We start from the raw sequence: 15,674 nt of genomic DNA, 5'->3' as shown, positions 1-15,674 counted from the left end.
GTCATCTATAGCAACAATCTGGACGATAATGTGGTTAATTGGATCAGCAAATTTGTGGATGACTCCAAGCTTGGGTGTGTACTGGAGAGCGAGGATGACTATCCTGGCTTGTGACGAGATCTGGAGCAGCTGGAAAAGTGGACTAATAAATGGCAAATGGAATTTAATGCAGTGAAGTGCAGTGTTTTTCACTTCGGTGGGACCAACCAGGGTAGGTCTTACACAGTAAATGGTAGAGTACTGAGGAGTGTGGTAGACCAAAGGAATCTGAGAATACAGGTCATAATTCATTGAAAGTGGTGTCACAGGTAGATGGTGTTATACAGAAAGCATTTGGCACATTGGCTTTCATAAATTAAAATATTGAGTACAGGAGACAGGATGCTATGTTGAACTTGTATAAGACATTGGTGAGGCCTAACTTAGAATGTTGTGTGTAGTTTTGGTCACCTACCTATAGGAAAAATGTAATAAGATTGAAAGAGTACAGAGAAAATTTACTAGGTTGTTGCCAGGTCTGCAGGACCTGAGTTATATGGAAATATTGAATAGGTTAGGACTTTATTCCTTGGAATGTAGAAGATTGAGAGGAGAGTTGTTAGATGCATACAAAATGATGAGAGGTATAGATTGGGAAAATTCAAGCATGCTTTTCCCACAAAAGTCATTGGTTAAAGGTGGAAGTTGAAAAGTTTAAGAGGAATACAAGGGGAAACTTCTTCACCCAGAGGGTTGTGAGAATGTGGAACGAGCTGTGAGTGTACATGGTGAAGGCAAGCTCAAGTTCAATGGTTAAGAAGTTTGTGAAACCCCTTTTTACTGTGCGTCTCTAGAGATGCGGCTCGTTACCCCTTGCTAACAGCCATCAGACTCGTTGGTGTGAAGACCACATTTATCAGACACCATATGTCTAGGGTGGATACGACCTGGGTCTCGCTAAACCCATGAGGTTGTGATGTCTCACCCACCCGAATCTCAATTTGTATGAATGCTATGTAACTTACTGCTCCCATCCAATCACCCATCACAGACTGTACACCGCATACAATTATAAAGAAAGTATATTTAAGAATGTTAACTTAAACAAATTGTTATTAAAGAAAAGAAAGAAAGAAAAACAAAAGGGCCCATCATAATTAAACAGTCAAATGTCTACTTAAGTTGGAGCTCATCTTGAAATAGACTTTAACTCATGCACTGGACCCTCGGTCTGCGGGAAAGCACACTCCGCCTTCCGAATGTCGCTCGAAATCCATCTCGAACAAAAGGACTCTCTGAGACCAATGGGTCCTTCCTCCTTGAAGCCATTCATCTGCACAGAGCTCCTTCAGCAACAAGGATGGCATCCTCAGCCATCTTCCCTCCTGTCTTCTCCCAGCTCCTGCCAGAAAGACCAGTGTCCATCACAAAAACCTCTCCATCCAGCGTTCTCTAGAACCTTCTCCAAATTCCACCATTCTGATTGGCTGACTCCATATTCCTAAGTTGAACATCAAAGCCCCTTATCTCAGCTCAAACTCAAACAAGCTGAAAGCAGAACAGACTGCTCTTACAAAACTGCTAAAATGAAACACCTACAGCATAGCAGTAAAAATCTTAACCAGGGCGTTACATTTGGACAGGTGCATGGATGGTAGGGGTATGGAGGGCTATGGTTCTGGTGCAGGTCATTGAGAGTAGGCAATTTAAATGGTTTGGCAAAGACTAGATGGTCCAAAGGGCCTGTTTCTGTGCTGTAATTTTCTATGACTTTATGGCATTATATATTGGGCTTAACATCCTTTCCAGAAGAAAGAAATCATTTTACCGTATTCAACCGCTGAGTTCAAGACCGACCTGGAACAGATACCATAGCTTTCTATGTCTTGCAGCTCAGTAGGATCCTTTCCTCATGAATTGTCCATCAAGTCCATCAGCACCAGGACATCACATCATCTCTGAAAATTCTTTCCTGTAGCTATCCAGCTTCTCAACAAAACTCACTTAGGTGTAATTACCTAACTGTCCCTCCACAACATCTGATAAATGGTCTTTCCTGCTCTCCTTATTCTGTTGGTAATTACTGAGTTTATTCATAGGTTCACATTTATTTCACTTTGATTATTGACATTTGCAATTGTCTTGTAAATTGTTGGTTGCTATTGTGCTGTCTGTTATGGTATTGTCTTTTGTTTTATGATTGGCACCAAACCACAATCAATTCTGATATGTTTCACATACTGGCAATAAAGCGATTCTGATTGTGATTCAGTTAGAATCCAATGGGGAATTAGCTCCTAGTAAGAGGGGGATCAGCAACGCGTGTAACTGGCTCCTTGTCTGTGGCCTGCAGCAATCAAGCTTCTGAACGGACCCCATGTCCATAACTCACAGCTATCAGGCTCCTGGACTGGTTTCAGCCCTGAACTGGCTCCGTGTCCGCACGATGTGTTCTTTCTTTTTCACCCATTAGGAGATTGATGGTCTTTGTTGTGTGTACGTTTTGTGGATTCCATTGTGTTTCTTTGTTTTATGACTGCCTGCAAGAAGACGAATCTCAAGGTTGTATATTAGGAGATTGGGCAAGAAAGTGGCAAATGAAATACAATGTTGGAAATTGTATGGCCATGAACTTTGGTAGTAGAAATAAATGTGTGGGTTATTTTCTAAACGGGGAGATCACCCAGGAATCTGAGATGCAGAGGGACTTTGGGGTCCTCGTGCAGAACACCCTGAAGGTTAACTTGCAGGTTGAGTCAGTGGTGAGGAAGGCAAATGCCACGTTCATTCATTTCAAGAAGTCTAGAATACAAGAGCAAGGAGGTAATGCTGAGGCTTTATAAGGCACCAGTGAGGCCTCATCTTGAATATTGAGAACAGTTTTGGGCCACTCATCTTAGAAAAGATGTGCTGGTATTGGAGAGGGTCCAGAGGAGGTTCACAAGGATGATTCCAGGAATGGAAGGGTTATCATACAAGGAACGTTTGATGGCTCTGTGTCTGTACTCGCTGGAATTCAGAAGGACAACTCATTGAAACCTTTCAAATGTTGAAAGACCTATACAGAGTAGATGTGGAAAGGATGTTTTCCATGGTGGGAGAGTCTAGTACAAGAGGGCACAGCTTCAGGATAGAGGGATGCCCTCTTAAAACAGAGATGTGGAGAAATTTCTTTAGCCTAAGGGTGGTGAATTTGTGAAATTTGTTGCCACATGCAGCTGTGGAGGCCAGGTCGTTGAGTGTATTTAAGGCAGAGATTGATAAGTTCTTGATTGGACATATGGGTTGGCACAACATGGAGGGCTGAAGGGCCTGTACTGTGCTGTAGTGTTCTATGGTTCTATGGACATGGCATCAAAGGTAACGGGGAGAAGGCCAGGAACTGGGGTTGAAGAGGAGACAGAAAAAAGGGTCAGCCATGATTGAATGGCGGAGCAGACTCGATGGGCCAAATGGCCTAATTCTGCTCCTATGTCTTATTTTCTTATATGGTATACATACTTTGATAATAAATGCACTTGAACTTTTGAAATTTGAGCATCTGGAGATCCGTTGCCAAGCACCAGTAGGCAATATCTGGTATAACGTTTTTCACATCAGTCATTATTAGACCCTTAATCAAGCTCTTTAGTCCAAAAAAGATTTACTACGCATTGAGTTTGGCTCGTGATAATAGCAAAACATATTCCTCAATGAGTTCATACATGAGCTTCTATTCTATTTATTGTTTATTCTATTCTTTAGTTATTTGCACTTCCTTCCCCATAAAATGTCTTAGATTAATCCCAACTAAAATGCGCATCTCAATAGAAATGTGGAAGTTTAATAAATTGCCTCATAAATGAAAACCACCTTTCCTTTTGCAGCTTTCCAAATCTGCTCAGTGATCCCTCTGTTAATAGGAGTTCCAGTTTGTGCACACTCAAAATAATTCATGGAACTGTGCCAAATTACACCATTTACTTTAAAACTGGTGGATCTCCTGTGGTTCAGCTAATGATGAACCAGCAATGTTATATTTTAAAGCAAAGTGTTGTTTAATGGTTCTTTAAAATAGCTTTTATCAGTCAGGTTGCAGATTATAAAAGAGAATGAAAGGGGGAAAAGTCTTCCAGTTCAAATGATAAAATGCGAAGTATATGGGAACAGTAGGGAAAGGCACCTGGGAGAAAACATAGACAACCTACAGCACAATGCAAAGTTGTGCCGAACATGTCCCTACCTTAGAAATTACTAGGCTTACCTATAGCCCTCTATTTTACTAAGCTTCATGAACCTATCCAAAAGTCTCTTAAAAGACCCTATCAAATCTGCCTCTACCACCGTTGCCGGCAGCCCATTCCACTCACTCACCACTCTCTGAGTAAAAAACTTACCCCTGACATCTCCTCTGTACCTGCTCCCCAGCACCTTAAACCTGTGTCCTCTTGTGGCAACCATTTCAGCCCTGGGAAAAAGCCTCTGACTATCACACGATCAATGCCTCTCATCATCTTGTACACCTATAGCCCCCTGCTAAGCCTCAGGCACGCTCAGCTCGTTCTCGTCTAGGGGGAGCAGCCTTCGGCCCCGCCAGACTGGGTAATCAGCTTGTGTAGATGCTGTGTGATGTCCCCACCACGCCAAATAACAGACAGTACACCATATGCGATTAAAGGGTTACACTTTATAGATCTTACTGGAACTATGTATTTAATAGAGATACAATATAAAAGGAAAAGAAAAAGGCGCCAAACTTATCAAAGTGCAACCACTTCGTGCACAACTGTCGGAGCTCAGTTAACGAAGTATTCTTGCCACCATTCGATCCCCTCCAGCCTCCTTGACCCGCTGCCTGGGACCAACCACGGTGGTCGACCAGATGCTCCACATGAATCTGTCCTCATCTCTTCACCTTGCCGAAAACCTCAGGCCTGGGACCCCCGCTCAGGGGCCGTTCCGTCACCCAGCTTACAACATCGCGTCTTCTCCCTCTAACCCCTTCGCGCCGTCTCCCCCAAAGCCCACCCAACACTAGCTTACAGACCCACAAGGACGAATAACCTTTATCCCAATTGGTTAACAAACGAATACAATTCTCATTATCAGTAATTATAACCCAAACAAGCTGCGAGAGAAAGCACTCTCTCACCAGTTAGCATAACAAAGAAGCATTTTTACTTTTAACAAAGAAAGAAGCCATGTTGATTACATACGCAGTATCATAAAAGAAGGAACCCCTTACACACCTCTATCAGGTCAACTCTCATCCTCCTTCACTCCAAGATGAAAAGGCCGAGTTCACTCAACCTATTCTCATAAGGCATTCTCCCCAAACCAGGCAACATCCTTGTAAATCTCCTTTACACCCTTTCTATGTGTTCCACATCCTTCCTGTAGTGAGGCGACCAGAACTGAGCACGGTACTCCAAGTGGGGTCTGACCAGGGTCCTATATAGCTGCAACATTACCTCTCGGCTTCTAAATTCAATTCCATGATTGATGAAGGCCAATGCACCGTATGCCTTCTTAACCTCAGAGTAAACCTGCACAGCTGCTTTGAGCGTCCTATGGACTCAGACCCCAAGATCCTTCTGATCCTCCACACTGCCAAGAATCTTACCATTAAAACTATATTCTGCAATCATATTTGACCTACCAAAATGAACCACTTCACACTTATCTGGGTTGAACTGCATCTACCACTTCTAGGCCCGGTTTTGCATCCTATAAAAGAAGATAATGAAAGCAATACAGGTGAGAGGCTCAGCTTGGGGATTCTTGTTAATATAAAACAGGACACCGAAAAACAAAGGAAATTGGAGCAGCATTGAAAATAAGGAAGATGGGGCTAGTAGTCAAGGAACAGAAATGGAGACTTGGCGTCTAAAAGGATAAGGAAACTGAAGCAGAAAAGAGGAAATACCAACTGATCTAAAAAGGAATCCCAAAACAAATGTTTTCACCTTGGTGATTATCATTAAAAATATTGTCATACCGCACAGAATCAGGCACTTTAGCCCAATTGCGGCATGCCAACCACGATTCCCTTTTAAGCTAATACCACTTGCACACCTTTGAATCGTATTGCTCTAAACCTTTTCTATGTACTGTAGTCGTTCAAGTAACTTTTCAATGTTGTTAATATACCCTGCCTCACTCTGAAGCTCATTCTGTATACCAATCCTGCTTTCTCTGGTGGACAGAGCGTAGGTGTTCAGCGAAACGGTCTCCCAGTCTGCGTCGGGTTTCAGAGAAATGGTCTCCCAGTCTGCATCGGGTTCACCTGTGAGTGTGAATCAGCTGGTGTGAAATACTGTGTCCGGTGCTCCCGGTGCGGCCTTCTATATATTGGTGAGACCCGACACAGACTGGGAGACCGTTTCACTGAACACCTATGCTCGGTCCGCCAGAGAAAGCAGGATCTCCCAGGCCACACATTTTAATTCAATGTCCCATTCCCATTCTGATATGTCTATCCATGGCCTCCTCTACTGTCAAGATGAGGTCACACTCAGGTTGGAGGAACAACACCTTATATTTCATCTGGGTAGCCTCCAACTTGATGGCATGAACATCGATTTCTCTAACTTCCGTTAGTGCCCCTCCTTCCCTTCTTACCCCATCCCTATTTATTTATTCCCCCTTTTCTCTCTCTCTCTTTCCCTCTCACAATCACTCCTTGCCTGCTCTCCACCTCCCTCTGGTGCTCCCCTCACCCTTTCTTTCTCCCTAGGCCTCCCGTTCCATGATCCTTTCCCTTCTCCAACTGTATATCCCTTTTGCCAATCACCTTTCCAGCTCTTAGCTTCACCCCTCCTCCTCCGGTCTTCTCTTATCTTTTCGGATTTCCCCCTCCCACTCCCACTTTCAAACCTCTTATTATCTTTTCTTTCAGTTAGTCCTGATGAAGGGTCTCGGCCCGAAACGTCGACTGTACTTCTTCCTATAGATGCTGCCTGGCCTGCTGCATTCCATCGGCATTTTGTGTGTGTTAGCCATTCCTCAGACCACTTAGCCAGCTGATGAACATCCCTTCATGATAACTATCTGGATATCAGTACCACCAATGTCAAAAACTATTTTGAACTGCAATTGAGCCAAGAATTGTCCACAATTCAGACTTTTCCCTTGTTGACGTGTAGATCCTTGCATGTTTGGTCAAAGATATCCTCGTCTGGTGTGACTGTGACTGACAAACCTGAAGATAATCCACACTTTCCATTCTGTTGTCAACTTGTGGAGCATAAAATGTGGATAATTTTTGCTTGTTGTAACTTCTCAGTGAAATCTGGCCTCACTTTTTGATCTGAAATTACAAATTTAACTTAGAACCATAGAACATTACAGCACAGAAACAGGCCTTTTGGCCCTTCTTGGCTGTGCCGAACCATTTTTCTGCCTAGTCCCACTGACCTGCACCTGATCCTTCCATACACCTCTCATCCATGTACCCGTCCAAGTTATTCTCAAATGTTAAAAGTGAGCCTGCATTCACCACTTCAACTGGCAACCCATGTCCTCTGGTTTTTTTTTCTCCTCTAGCCTCAGTGGAAAAAGCCTGCTTGAATTCTCTCTATCTATACCCATCATAATTTTATATACCTCTATCTGATCTTCCCTCATTCTTCTACGCTCCAGGGAATAAAGTCCTAACCTATTCAGCCTTTCTCTGTAATTCAGTTTCTCAAGTCCCAGCAACATCTTTGTAAACCTTCTCTGCACTCTTTCAACCTTATTAATATTCTTCCTGTAATTTGGTGACCAAAACTGCACACAATACTCCAAATTCAGCCTCACTAATGCCTTATACAACCTCACCATAACATTTCAACTCTTATACTCAATACTTTATGACTTATAAAGGCCAATGTGTCAAAAGCTCTCTTTACGACCCTATCTACCTGTGACGCCATTTTTAGGGAATTTTGTATCTGTATCCCCAGATCCCTCTGTTCTACTGCACTCCTCAGTGCCCTACCATTTACCTTGTATGTTCTACCTTGGTTTGTCCTTCCAAAGTGCAATACTTCATACCTGTCTGTATTAAGCTCCATCTGCCATTTTTCAGCCCATTTTTCCAAATGGTCCAAATCCCCTTTGCAAGCTTTGAAAACCTTTCTCACTGTCCACTACACCTCCAATCTTTGTATCATCAGCAAATTTGTTGATCCAATTTACCACATTATCATCCAGATCATTGATATAGATGACAAATAACAATGGACCCAGCACTGATCCCTGTGGCACACCACTAGTCACAGGCCTCCACTCAGAGAAGCAATCCTCCACTACCACTCTCTGGCTTCTCCCATTGAGCCAATGTCTAATCCAATTTACTACCTCACCATGTATACTTAACGACTGAATCTTCCTAACTAACTTCCCATACAGGACCTCATCAAAGGCCTTACTGAAGTCCATTTAGACAACATCCACTGCCTTCCCTTCATCCACTTTCCTAGTAACCTCCTTGAAAAACTCTAATAGATTTATTAAACATGACCTACCACACACAAAGCCATGTTGACTCTCCCTAATAAGTTCCTGTCTATCCAAATACTTGTAGATCCTATCTCTTAGATAGATAGATAGATAGATAGATAGATACTTTATTTATCCCCATGGGGAAATTCAACTTTTTTTCCAATGTCCCATACACTTGTTGTAGCAAACTAATTACATACAATACTTAACTCAGTAAAAAAATATGATATGCATCTAAATCACTATCTCAAAAAGCATTAATAATAGCTTTTAAAAAGTTCTTAAGTCCTGGCGGTAGAATTGTAAAGCCTAATGGCATTGGGGAGTATTGACCTCTTCATCCTGTCTGAGGAGCATTGCATCGATAGTAACCTGTCGCTGAAACTGCTTCTCTGTCTCTGGATGGTGCTATGTAGAGGATGTTCAGAGTTATCCATAATTGACCGTAGCCTACTCAGCGCCCTTCGCTCAGCTACCGATGTTAAACTCTCCAGTACTTTGCCCACGACAGAGCCCGCCTTCCTTACCAGCTTATTAAGACGTGAGGCGTCCCTCTTCTTAATGCTTCCTCCCCAACACGCCACCACAAAGAAGAGGGCGCTCTCCACAACTGACCTATAGAACATCTTCAGCATCTCACTACAGACATTGAATGACGCCAACCTTCTAAGGAAGTACAGTCGACTCTGTGCCTTCCTGCACAAGGCATCTGTGTTGGCAGTCCAGTCTAGCTTCTCGTCTAACTGTACTCCCAGATACTTGTAGGTCTTAACCTGCTCCACACATTCTCCATTAATGATCACTGGCTCCATATGAGGCCTAGATCTCCTAAAGTCCACCACCATCTCCTTGGTCTTGGTGATATTGAGACGCAGGTAGTTTGAGTTGCACCATATCACAAAGTCCTGTATCAGTTTCCTATACTCCTCCTCCTGTCCATTCCTGACACACCCCACTATGGCCGTGTCATCAGCGAACTTCTGCACATGGCAGGACTCCGAGTTATATTGGAAGTCTGATGTGTACAGGGTGAACAGGACCGGAGAGAGTATGTATCATCAGCAAATTTGTTGATCTGTAAATTTGTTAGTACTCCTTCCAATAATTTACCTACTACTGACGTCAAACTTACTGGTTTATAATTTCCTGGATTACTTTTGGAGCCTTTTTTAAACAACAGAACAACATGAGCTATCCTCCAATCCTTCGGCACCTCACCCGTAGATACCAATATTTCAAATATATCTGCCAGAGCCCCTGCAATTTCAACACTTGTCTCCTTCAAAGTCCAAGGGAATACCCAGTCAGGTCTTGGGGATTCATCTACTCTCATTTTCCTCAAGATAGCAAGCACCTCCTCCTCTTCAATCTGTATCGGTTCCATGACCTCACTACTTGTTTGCCTTATTTCCATTGACTCCATGCCAGTTTCCTTAGATGCAAAAAAAACATTTAAGATCTCCCCATTTCTTTTGGTTCCATACATAGCCAACCACTCTGATTTCACTATCCTTTTGCTCTTAATATACCCGTAAAGTTCTTTGGATTATCCTTCACCTTGACTGCCAAAGCAACCTCATGTCTTCTTTTAGCCCTCCTGATTTCTTTCAAGTTCTTTTTGTACTTTTTATACTCCTCAAGCACCTTATTTGCTCCCTTTTCCCCATACATGTTATATATCTCTCTCTTCGTCTTTATCAGAGTTCCAATATCCTTGAGAACCAACGTTCCTTATTCTTATTCACTTTGCCTTTAATCCTGACAGGAACAAACAAATTCTGCACTCTCAAAATTTCTGCTTTGATGGTTTCCCACTTACCAATCACATCCTTGCCAGCGAACAACCTGTCCCAAATCATGCTTTTTAGATCCTTTCTTATTTCTTCAAATTTGGCCTTTTTCCAGTTTAGAACCTCAACCAGAGGACCAGATCTATCTTTATCCGTGATCAAGTTGAATCTAATGGTGTTATGATCACTGGAATCAGTGTTCCCCTACACACACTTCTGTCACCTGTCCTAACTCGTTTCCTAATAGGTGATCTAATATTGCATCCTCTCTAGTTGGTACCTCTATATATTGATTTAGAAAACTTTCCTGAACACATTTTACAAACTCTAACCCATCTAGACCTTTAACAGTATGGGAGTCCCAATCAATATGTGGAAAATTAAAATCCCCTACTATCACAACTTTATGTTTCCTGCAGTTGTCTGCTATCTCTCTGCAGATTTGCTCCTCCAAACTTCTGAAAGAATTTTACCCCACACTTCCCTCACCCACCTCTCCACATACCACACTAAAGTATTCAATCTGTACAACAGATTTTTGTTATGCTATTATTAATACTACTTGTTGAAATGTTCCTTTACTAGCAATAACTGAAAATTAACAAATTGTATTATTGGTCAGAAAGCATTTTCTTTGCACAATGGTGAAATGTGCAATTTCTCATTTGTAGGGTGGAAGATTAATTCAGTAGAATTGCTCAAGATACAATATTAAATCAAAACTCAAAGTGTAACAAAGCATTGATTCATTCTGCAGCAATTTCAACTTTGTCATTTCATGGACTCATTCGACTTTATTTCTTTAACACCCCCGAGCCAACACTATTGAAAAAAAATCATGTAACATCTCAAGGCAAAACAAAAATTGTCCATGATACACATGATACAGGAAAGAAAGTTCAAGAAACAATAATTTGAATTTTTTTTAATACGCTGAAGTTTCAAAATTGTTTTACATAGGCCCAGGTTAACACAGATCTTATGTTGGCTGTTCCTTAATGATACAAATCTAAACATTTCTGTGTAAAATACTTCTTTGTGCAGTCACCTGACTGATGCTGTCAGATGTATATTTACAGATGCGGCAACTTTACAGATGAATGAATTAAGGTGGCAAGAGACAAATGGGTAATAAAAATTCATGGAGCCCTTAACCAAAGTATGAGGCCTGAAAAACGTGAATCTTTCATCAGTCCTTAATGCACAGTGACTTAAAAGTGATTCCACGAGGTTAGAACTAAAATCTCACAGATCAGTGCAAATGTAACATGAAGAGAACAGCTTCTATTGGTCCAAGATCATTGACTACTATAATTCTACTAGATTTCCTCAAGACATAAGAATCCGAATAGATATTTTTACATGGTAGCTATCAGATGGGTTGCAATTTATTAAAAAATTATCCCTAAATGCAGGGCGATGGAATACTTCCACCAAATTTGTGTAGTTCAACTATAAATTAATACAATCAGTTGCATAAACCACCCAAGAACTGCAAAAGAAAAACAGGGACTCACTTTCCTCTTCTCCCCTGTGTCCTTCATTTCTTAGCTGTCATGCCAATCAATACTGATCAAAGTTACTTACATGATGAATTCTGAGAGTGACTGCACCACCTGCTTTCCCTGCTTGGTGGTTGAGAATTTTGTTTCAGAGAGTTGTTGGTCAACCTACACCAAACGGCATTAATTGAAATGTAGAGAAAATGCAGCTTGTGCAGATTTCATTAGATGTTTGCAATAAATAATATTTCTTTACAAATGCCCTCCTAATTCAATCGGAGAGCATTAATGTATTCCCTAAGAATGCAAACGCAGAATCCAGGAATAGCATAAATTGCAACAGATGTACTATATTTTTGTTCAATGATTAACATACAACTGGTTTCGAATTATTGATCCAGCACCACTGGAACATGCAAGTCACCATGGATCAAACTGCACACTACAGTATTATTTCATGACCTCTTCATTAATTGGAAATTTCAGGGACAGTAACATATGCATCAATATCTATGCCTTTCTTTCCTTCTCCTCACATTTACCCAAGTTGCAGTACTGCATATTTCAAAAACATTCTTCAGTTAACACATTTGCATTAATACTTTAACATTCTTAAATACTGATAGTTATTCAAACCACAATCAATGGCCATCAGCGTGTGGCTAAAATGAAAATAACATTTCTGTGGTCATTTAACATATCTAATTTTATTTCCACAATCATATTTACAAACATGGTTAATGGTGTGAAAATGCAATAAATCAAATCGGCAGCGTTGAAGGCAAGTGTGACCTCTACCCACTGTTAAAGGACTCATCGCTGACTTCACACCCGAAGATCACAGGGCAAGTTTTTTTTAATGTTCTTGTCACCTCTTGAAAAACTGAGGCTGTTGGGTGGCTCTAAATCAAAGCCATATCAAAAAGGAAAATGGCTTACTGAATAAACAAGTGCAGTTTTTATTTTTTCTTATACACAAGTTCCTTGATGTGTTGGAGGGAGCTGCTTTCTGTTCCTAATGGCTGACGTCTTCTCTTTGCACTCACTTGGCTTTTGTTGTGAAATATCTATAAGTGCACTGGCTATTGCTAGACCTGCAAATACAAAAAGGAGAGATGATTAAATTGAAGTTCCACTAAGGTCTACCACATTCCAGTTGCCTCTCTGCATGATACTGCAATGAAAAGATCATCCACTCCAACTTCAATACAATGTGTTCAGTGTGGCACTAGAGTTCGATTTCCATTAAATCAGTTCACTACATAAGATCATTTTTCAGAATGTCACACAAATCACCTTATGAAATCCATTTTCTGCATTCTCCGGTTCAGTACTGTTCAAGTTATCAAAGCAATACAATTAAGTGGGCAACAATTCATTATTCAGATCTGAGTTCTAAAGGAACATCATTAACTATGTCAAGATCATTCTCAGAAACACTGGTCAAATAAAATGTGAAGGAAGATCAGGTTCTAAAGATCAAGTGTTCATTTTAACCATTCATCTGAAAGATACCTAACCTTACCAATTCACTTGGAATGCTTTGAAGTATTTCAGACACTGCTCTTGAGGGAGGTCAAAGAGATGTTTTAAACTCAGAAATGAATTTACTGTTACAGAGAATAATACATTTGGTTACTTAATCAGATGTCAGGATATGGAGAACAAAATAACTCACTATATTTAGTATCAGTAATATGTTGGTTGCTGTAACACAGAATAACACTTGTTTCCGAAATCTTATTTAAAACAGTCTTTATTTAAAAATAAGATAGCCAATTAGGTAGAGCTCTGGATAAAAGCATATTTTCAGCACATTTTTTCTTTTAGTAATATAAATACCAAGTACAATAATTCTTCAGCTTCCATATACAGTCACAGAAATAGCACCTTTAAATTAATAGTACATGTCATTTAAATAATTTTACTCCAAAGGACTTCTGCAGCTAAATATAAAGTAGTGATGATTAACATTGCTCCATCTGCAAAAGGTAGAATTTCCCAGTGGCTAAACATTTTAATGCTATTCCCCTCCCCATTCTAACATGTTAGTCCATGCTTCTGTTAGTCTTCTGCCACGATGAGGCTACTCTTCGAAGCAACACCTGATATTCCAGTTAGGTAGTCTCCAACCTGATGGCACGGATATCAATTTTTCTAACTTCTGGTAATTTTCTCCTCTCCTCCAATTCCCCACTCCAGCCTCTTGCCTCTTCTCCTCACCTGCCTATCACCTTCCCCGGGTGCCAATCTTCCTTCCCTCCCCCACCACTTGACTTTACCTATCATTTTCTAGCTTGTCCTTTCTTCCCTCCATTCTGCTCCTTATTCTGACATCTTCCCCCTTCCTTTCTAGTCCTGATGAAGGGCCTTGGCCTGAAATATTGATCTTTTATTAATTTCCAAAGATGCTGCCTAACCTCCAGTATTTTGTGTGTGTTGTTCTGGATTTCCAGCATTTGCCAAATCTCTTTAGGATTAAAACTCTATCATCCTCATACAATACACAAACCATGTTAATGAATATGTTCAATATCAATAATTTTAATACATTCATAAAACCTCCGTATAGGCATAAGTATCACGTATTAATACATCTATTAAGAAGGCAAGACAGCAGCTATGTTTGATCAGGAGTTTAAGGAGATCTGATTTGCTACCTAAAACACTTGCAAATTTCTACGGATGTACCTTGGACAGCATTTGAATTGGCAACATTACCATCTGGTATGGTTGGGAGAGGGGGCTACTGAACAGGATGGAAAGCAGCTACAGGTTCATGGGTTTGGTGAGTGAGACAGATGACAATGATTACAAATAAGCACATCAATCATTTATTTACCAACAGTAAAAGATTTGACCAACCATCTAAGTCCCATCAAATTACACAAACTACAAAACAAAATGTTCAACAAACAGATCCCTAGCTAAGAGTACTGTGGGGCTCCTTCGTCTGGAGCATGGTTCTTCAAACACAGGTTGTGAGCTCAGTGTGAAGTGGGCCCGGGGACAAAGGAAAGAGCCCGAGCCTCCTGCACATGCTATTCTCATACCGCTGAGCTGCTTCACATCGGACACCAGTGCCATGGCACACAAGGCAACCAATGGGAACCTGCCCCTGCATACTGCAAACGGGCCAACTGACGATTGGTACGATGGAAGCAGCTTTCAACCGATAAGCAAATCGACCCCCCACATGGCATATCCTCTTCTCATCAATAAGTAACAAGGCAAGTTAATCAGATTTCTTTCTCTACAGTTGCTGCCTTACCTGCTGAGTGTTTCCACCATTTTTCTGCCTTTAACATATCAATTTATTTTAATGTTCTATAGGGCTATCACAATGCAGACCCTCAACTAGACACAGAGGCAGCTTTAGGAGTTAATATTGGGAAAGGTGAAACTCATCAGCAAGGGAGATGAGGCTGAGTACAGGGCTACGGTGGGAAACTCCGTCACATGGTGCAAGCAGGATCATCTGCAGCTTAATGTGAAAAAGGCTAAGGAGCTGGTGGTGGACCTGAGGAGGGCTAAGGCACTGGTGACCCCCGTTTCCATCCAAGGGGTCAGTGTGGACATAGTGGAGGATTACAAATACCTGCGGATACGAATGGACAATAAACTGGACTGGTCAAAGAACACTGAGGCTGTCTACAAGAAGGGTCAGAGCCGTCTCTATTTCCTGAGGAGACTGAGGTCCTTTAACATCTGCTGGACGATGCTGAGGATGTTCTACGAGTCTGTGGTGGCCAGTGCTATCATGTTTGTTGTTGTGTGCTGGGGCAGTAGGCTGAGGGGAGCAGACACCAACAGAATCAACAAACTCATTCGTAAGGCCAGTGATGTTGTGGGGGTGGAACTGGACTCTCTGACGGTGGTGTCTGAAAAGAGGATGCTGTCCAAGTTGCATGCCATCTTGGACAAAGACTCCCATCCA

The 15,674-nt window shown here is 41.4% G+C and overlaps 1 protein-coding gene across 2 annotated transcripts in view; it reads right to left on the bottom strand.

The window, feature by feature from the left end:
* Positions 1–11,145: 11,145 nt before the first annotated feature.
* The window catches only part of atrnl1b (attractin-like 1b), a 984,325-nt gene continuing 979,796 nt past the window's right edge, over positions 11,146–15,674 (bottom strand). Inside the window, exon 29 of one of the 2 annotated variants that reach the window (XM_073027826.1) lies at positions 11,146–12,831. In XM_073027826.1, coding sequence (XP_072883927.1) covers positions 12,707–12,831 — 125 coding nt within the window. In that variant the 3' untranslated portion in view covers positions 11,146–12,706. The remainder of the gene's footprint in view (positions 12,832–15,674) is intronic. The other variant, XM_073027827.1, reaches the window with a different exon arrangement.

The sequence above is a fragment of the Hemitrygon akajei genome, chromosome 23 (genome assembly GCF_048418815.1).
Source record: "Hemitrygon akajei chromosome 23, sHemAka1.3, whole genome shotgun sequence".
Lineage (NCBI taxonomy): Eukaryota > Metazoa > Chordata > Chondrichthyes > Myliobatiformes > Dasyatidae > Hemitrygon > Hemitrygon akajei.
The sequence above is the reverse complement of the archived record's forward strand: the minus strand, read 5'-3'. Positions and strand labels throughout refer to the sequence as shown.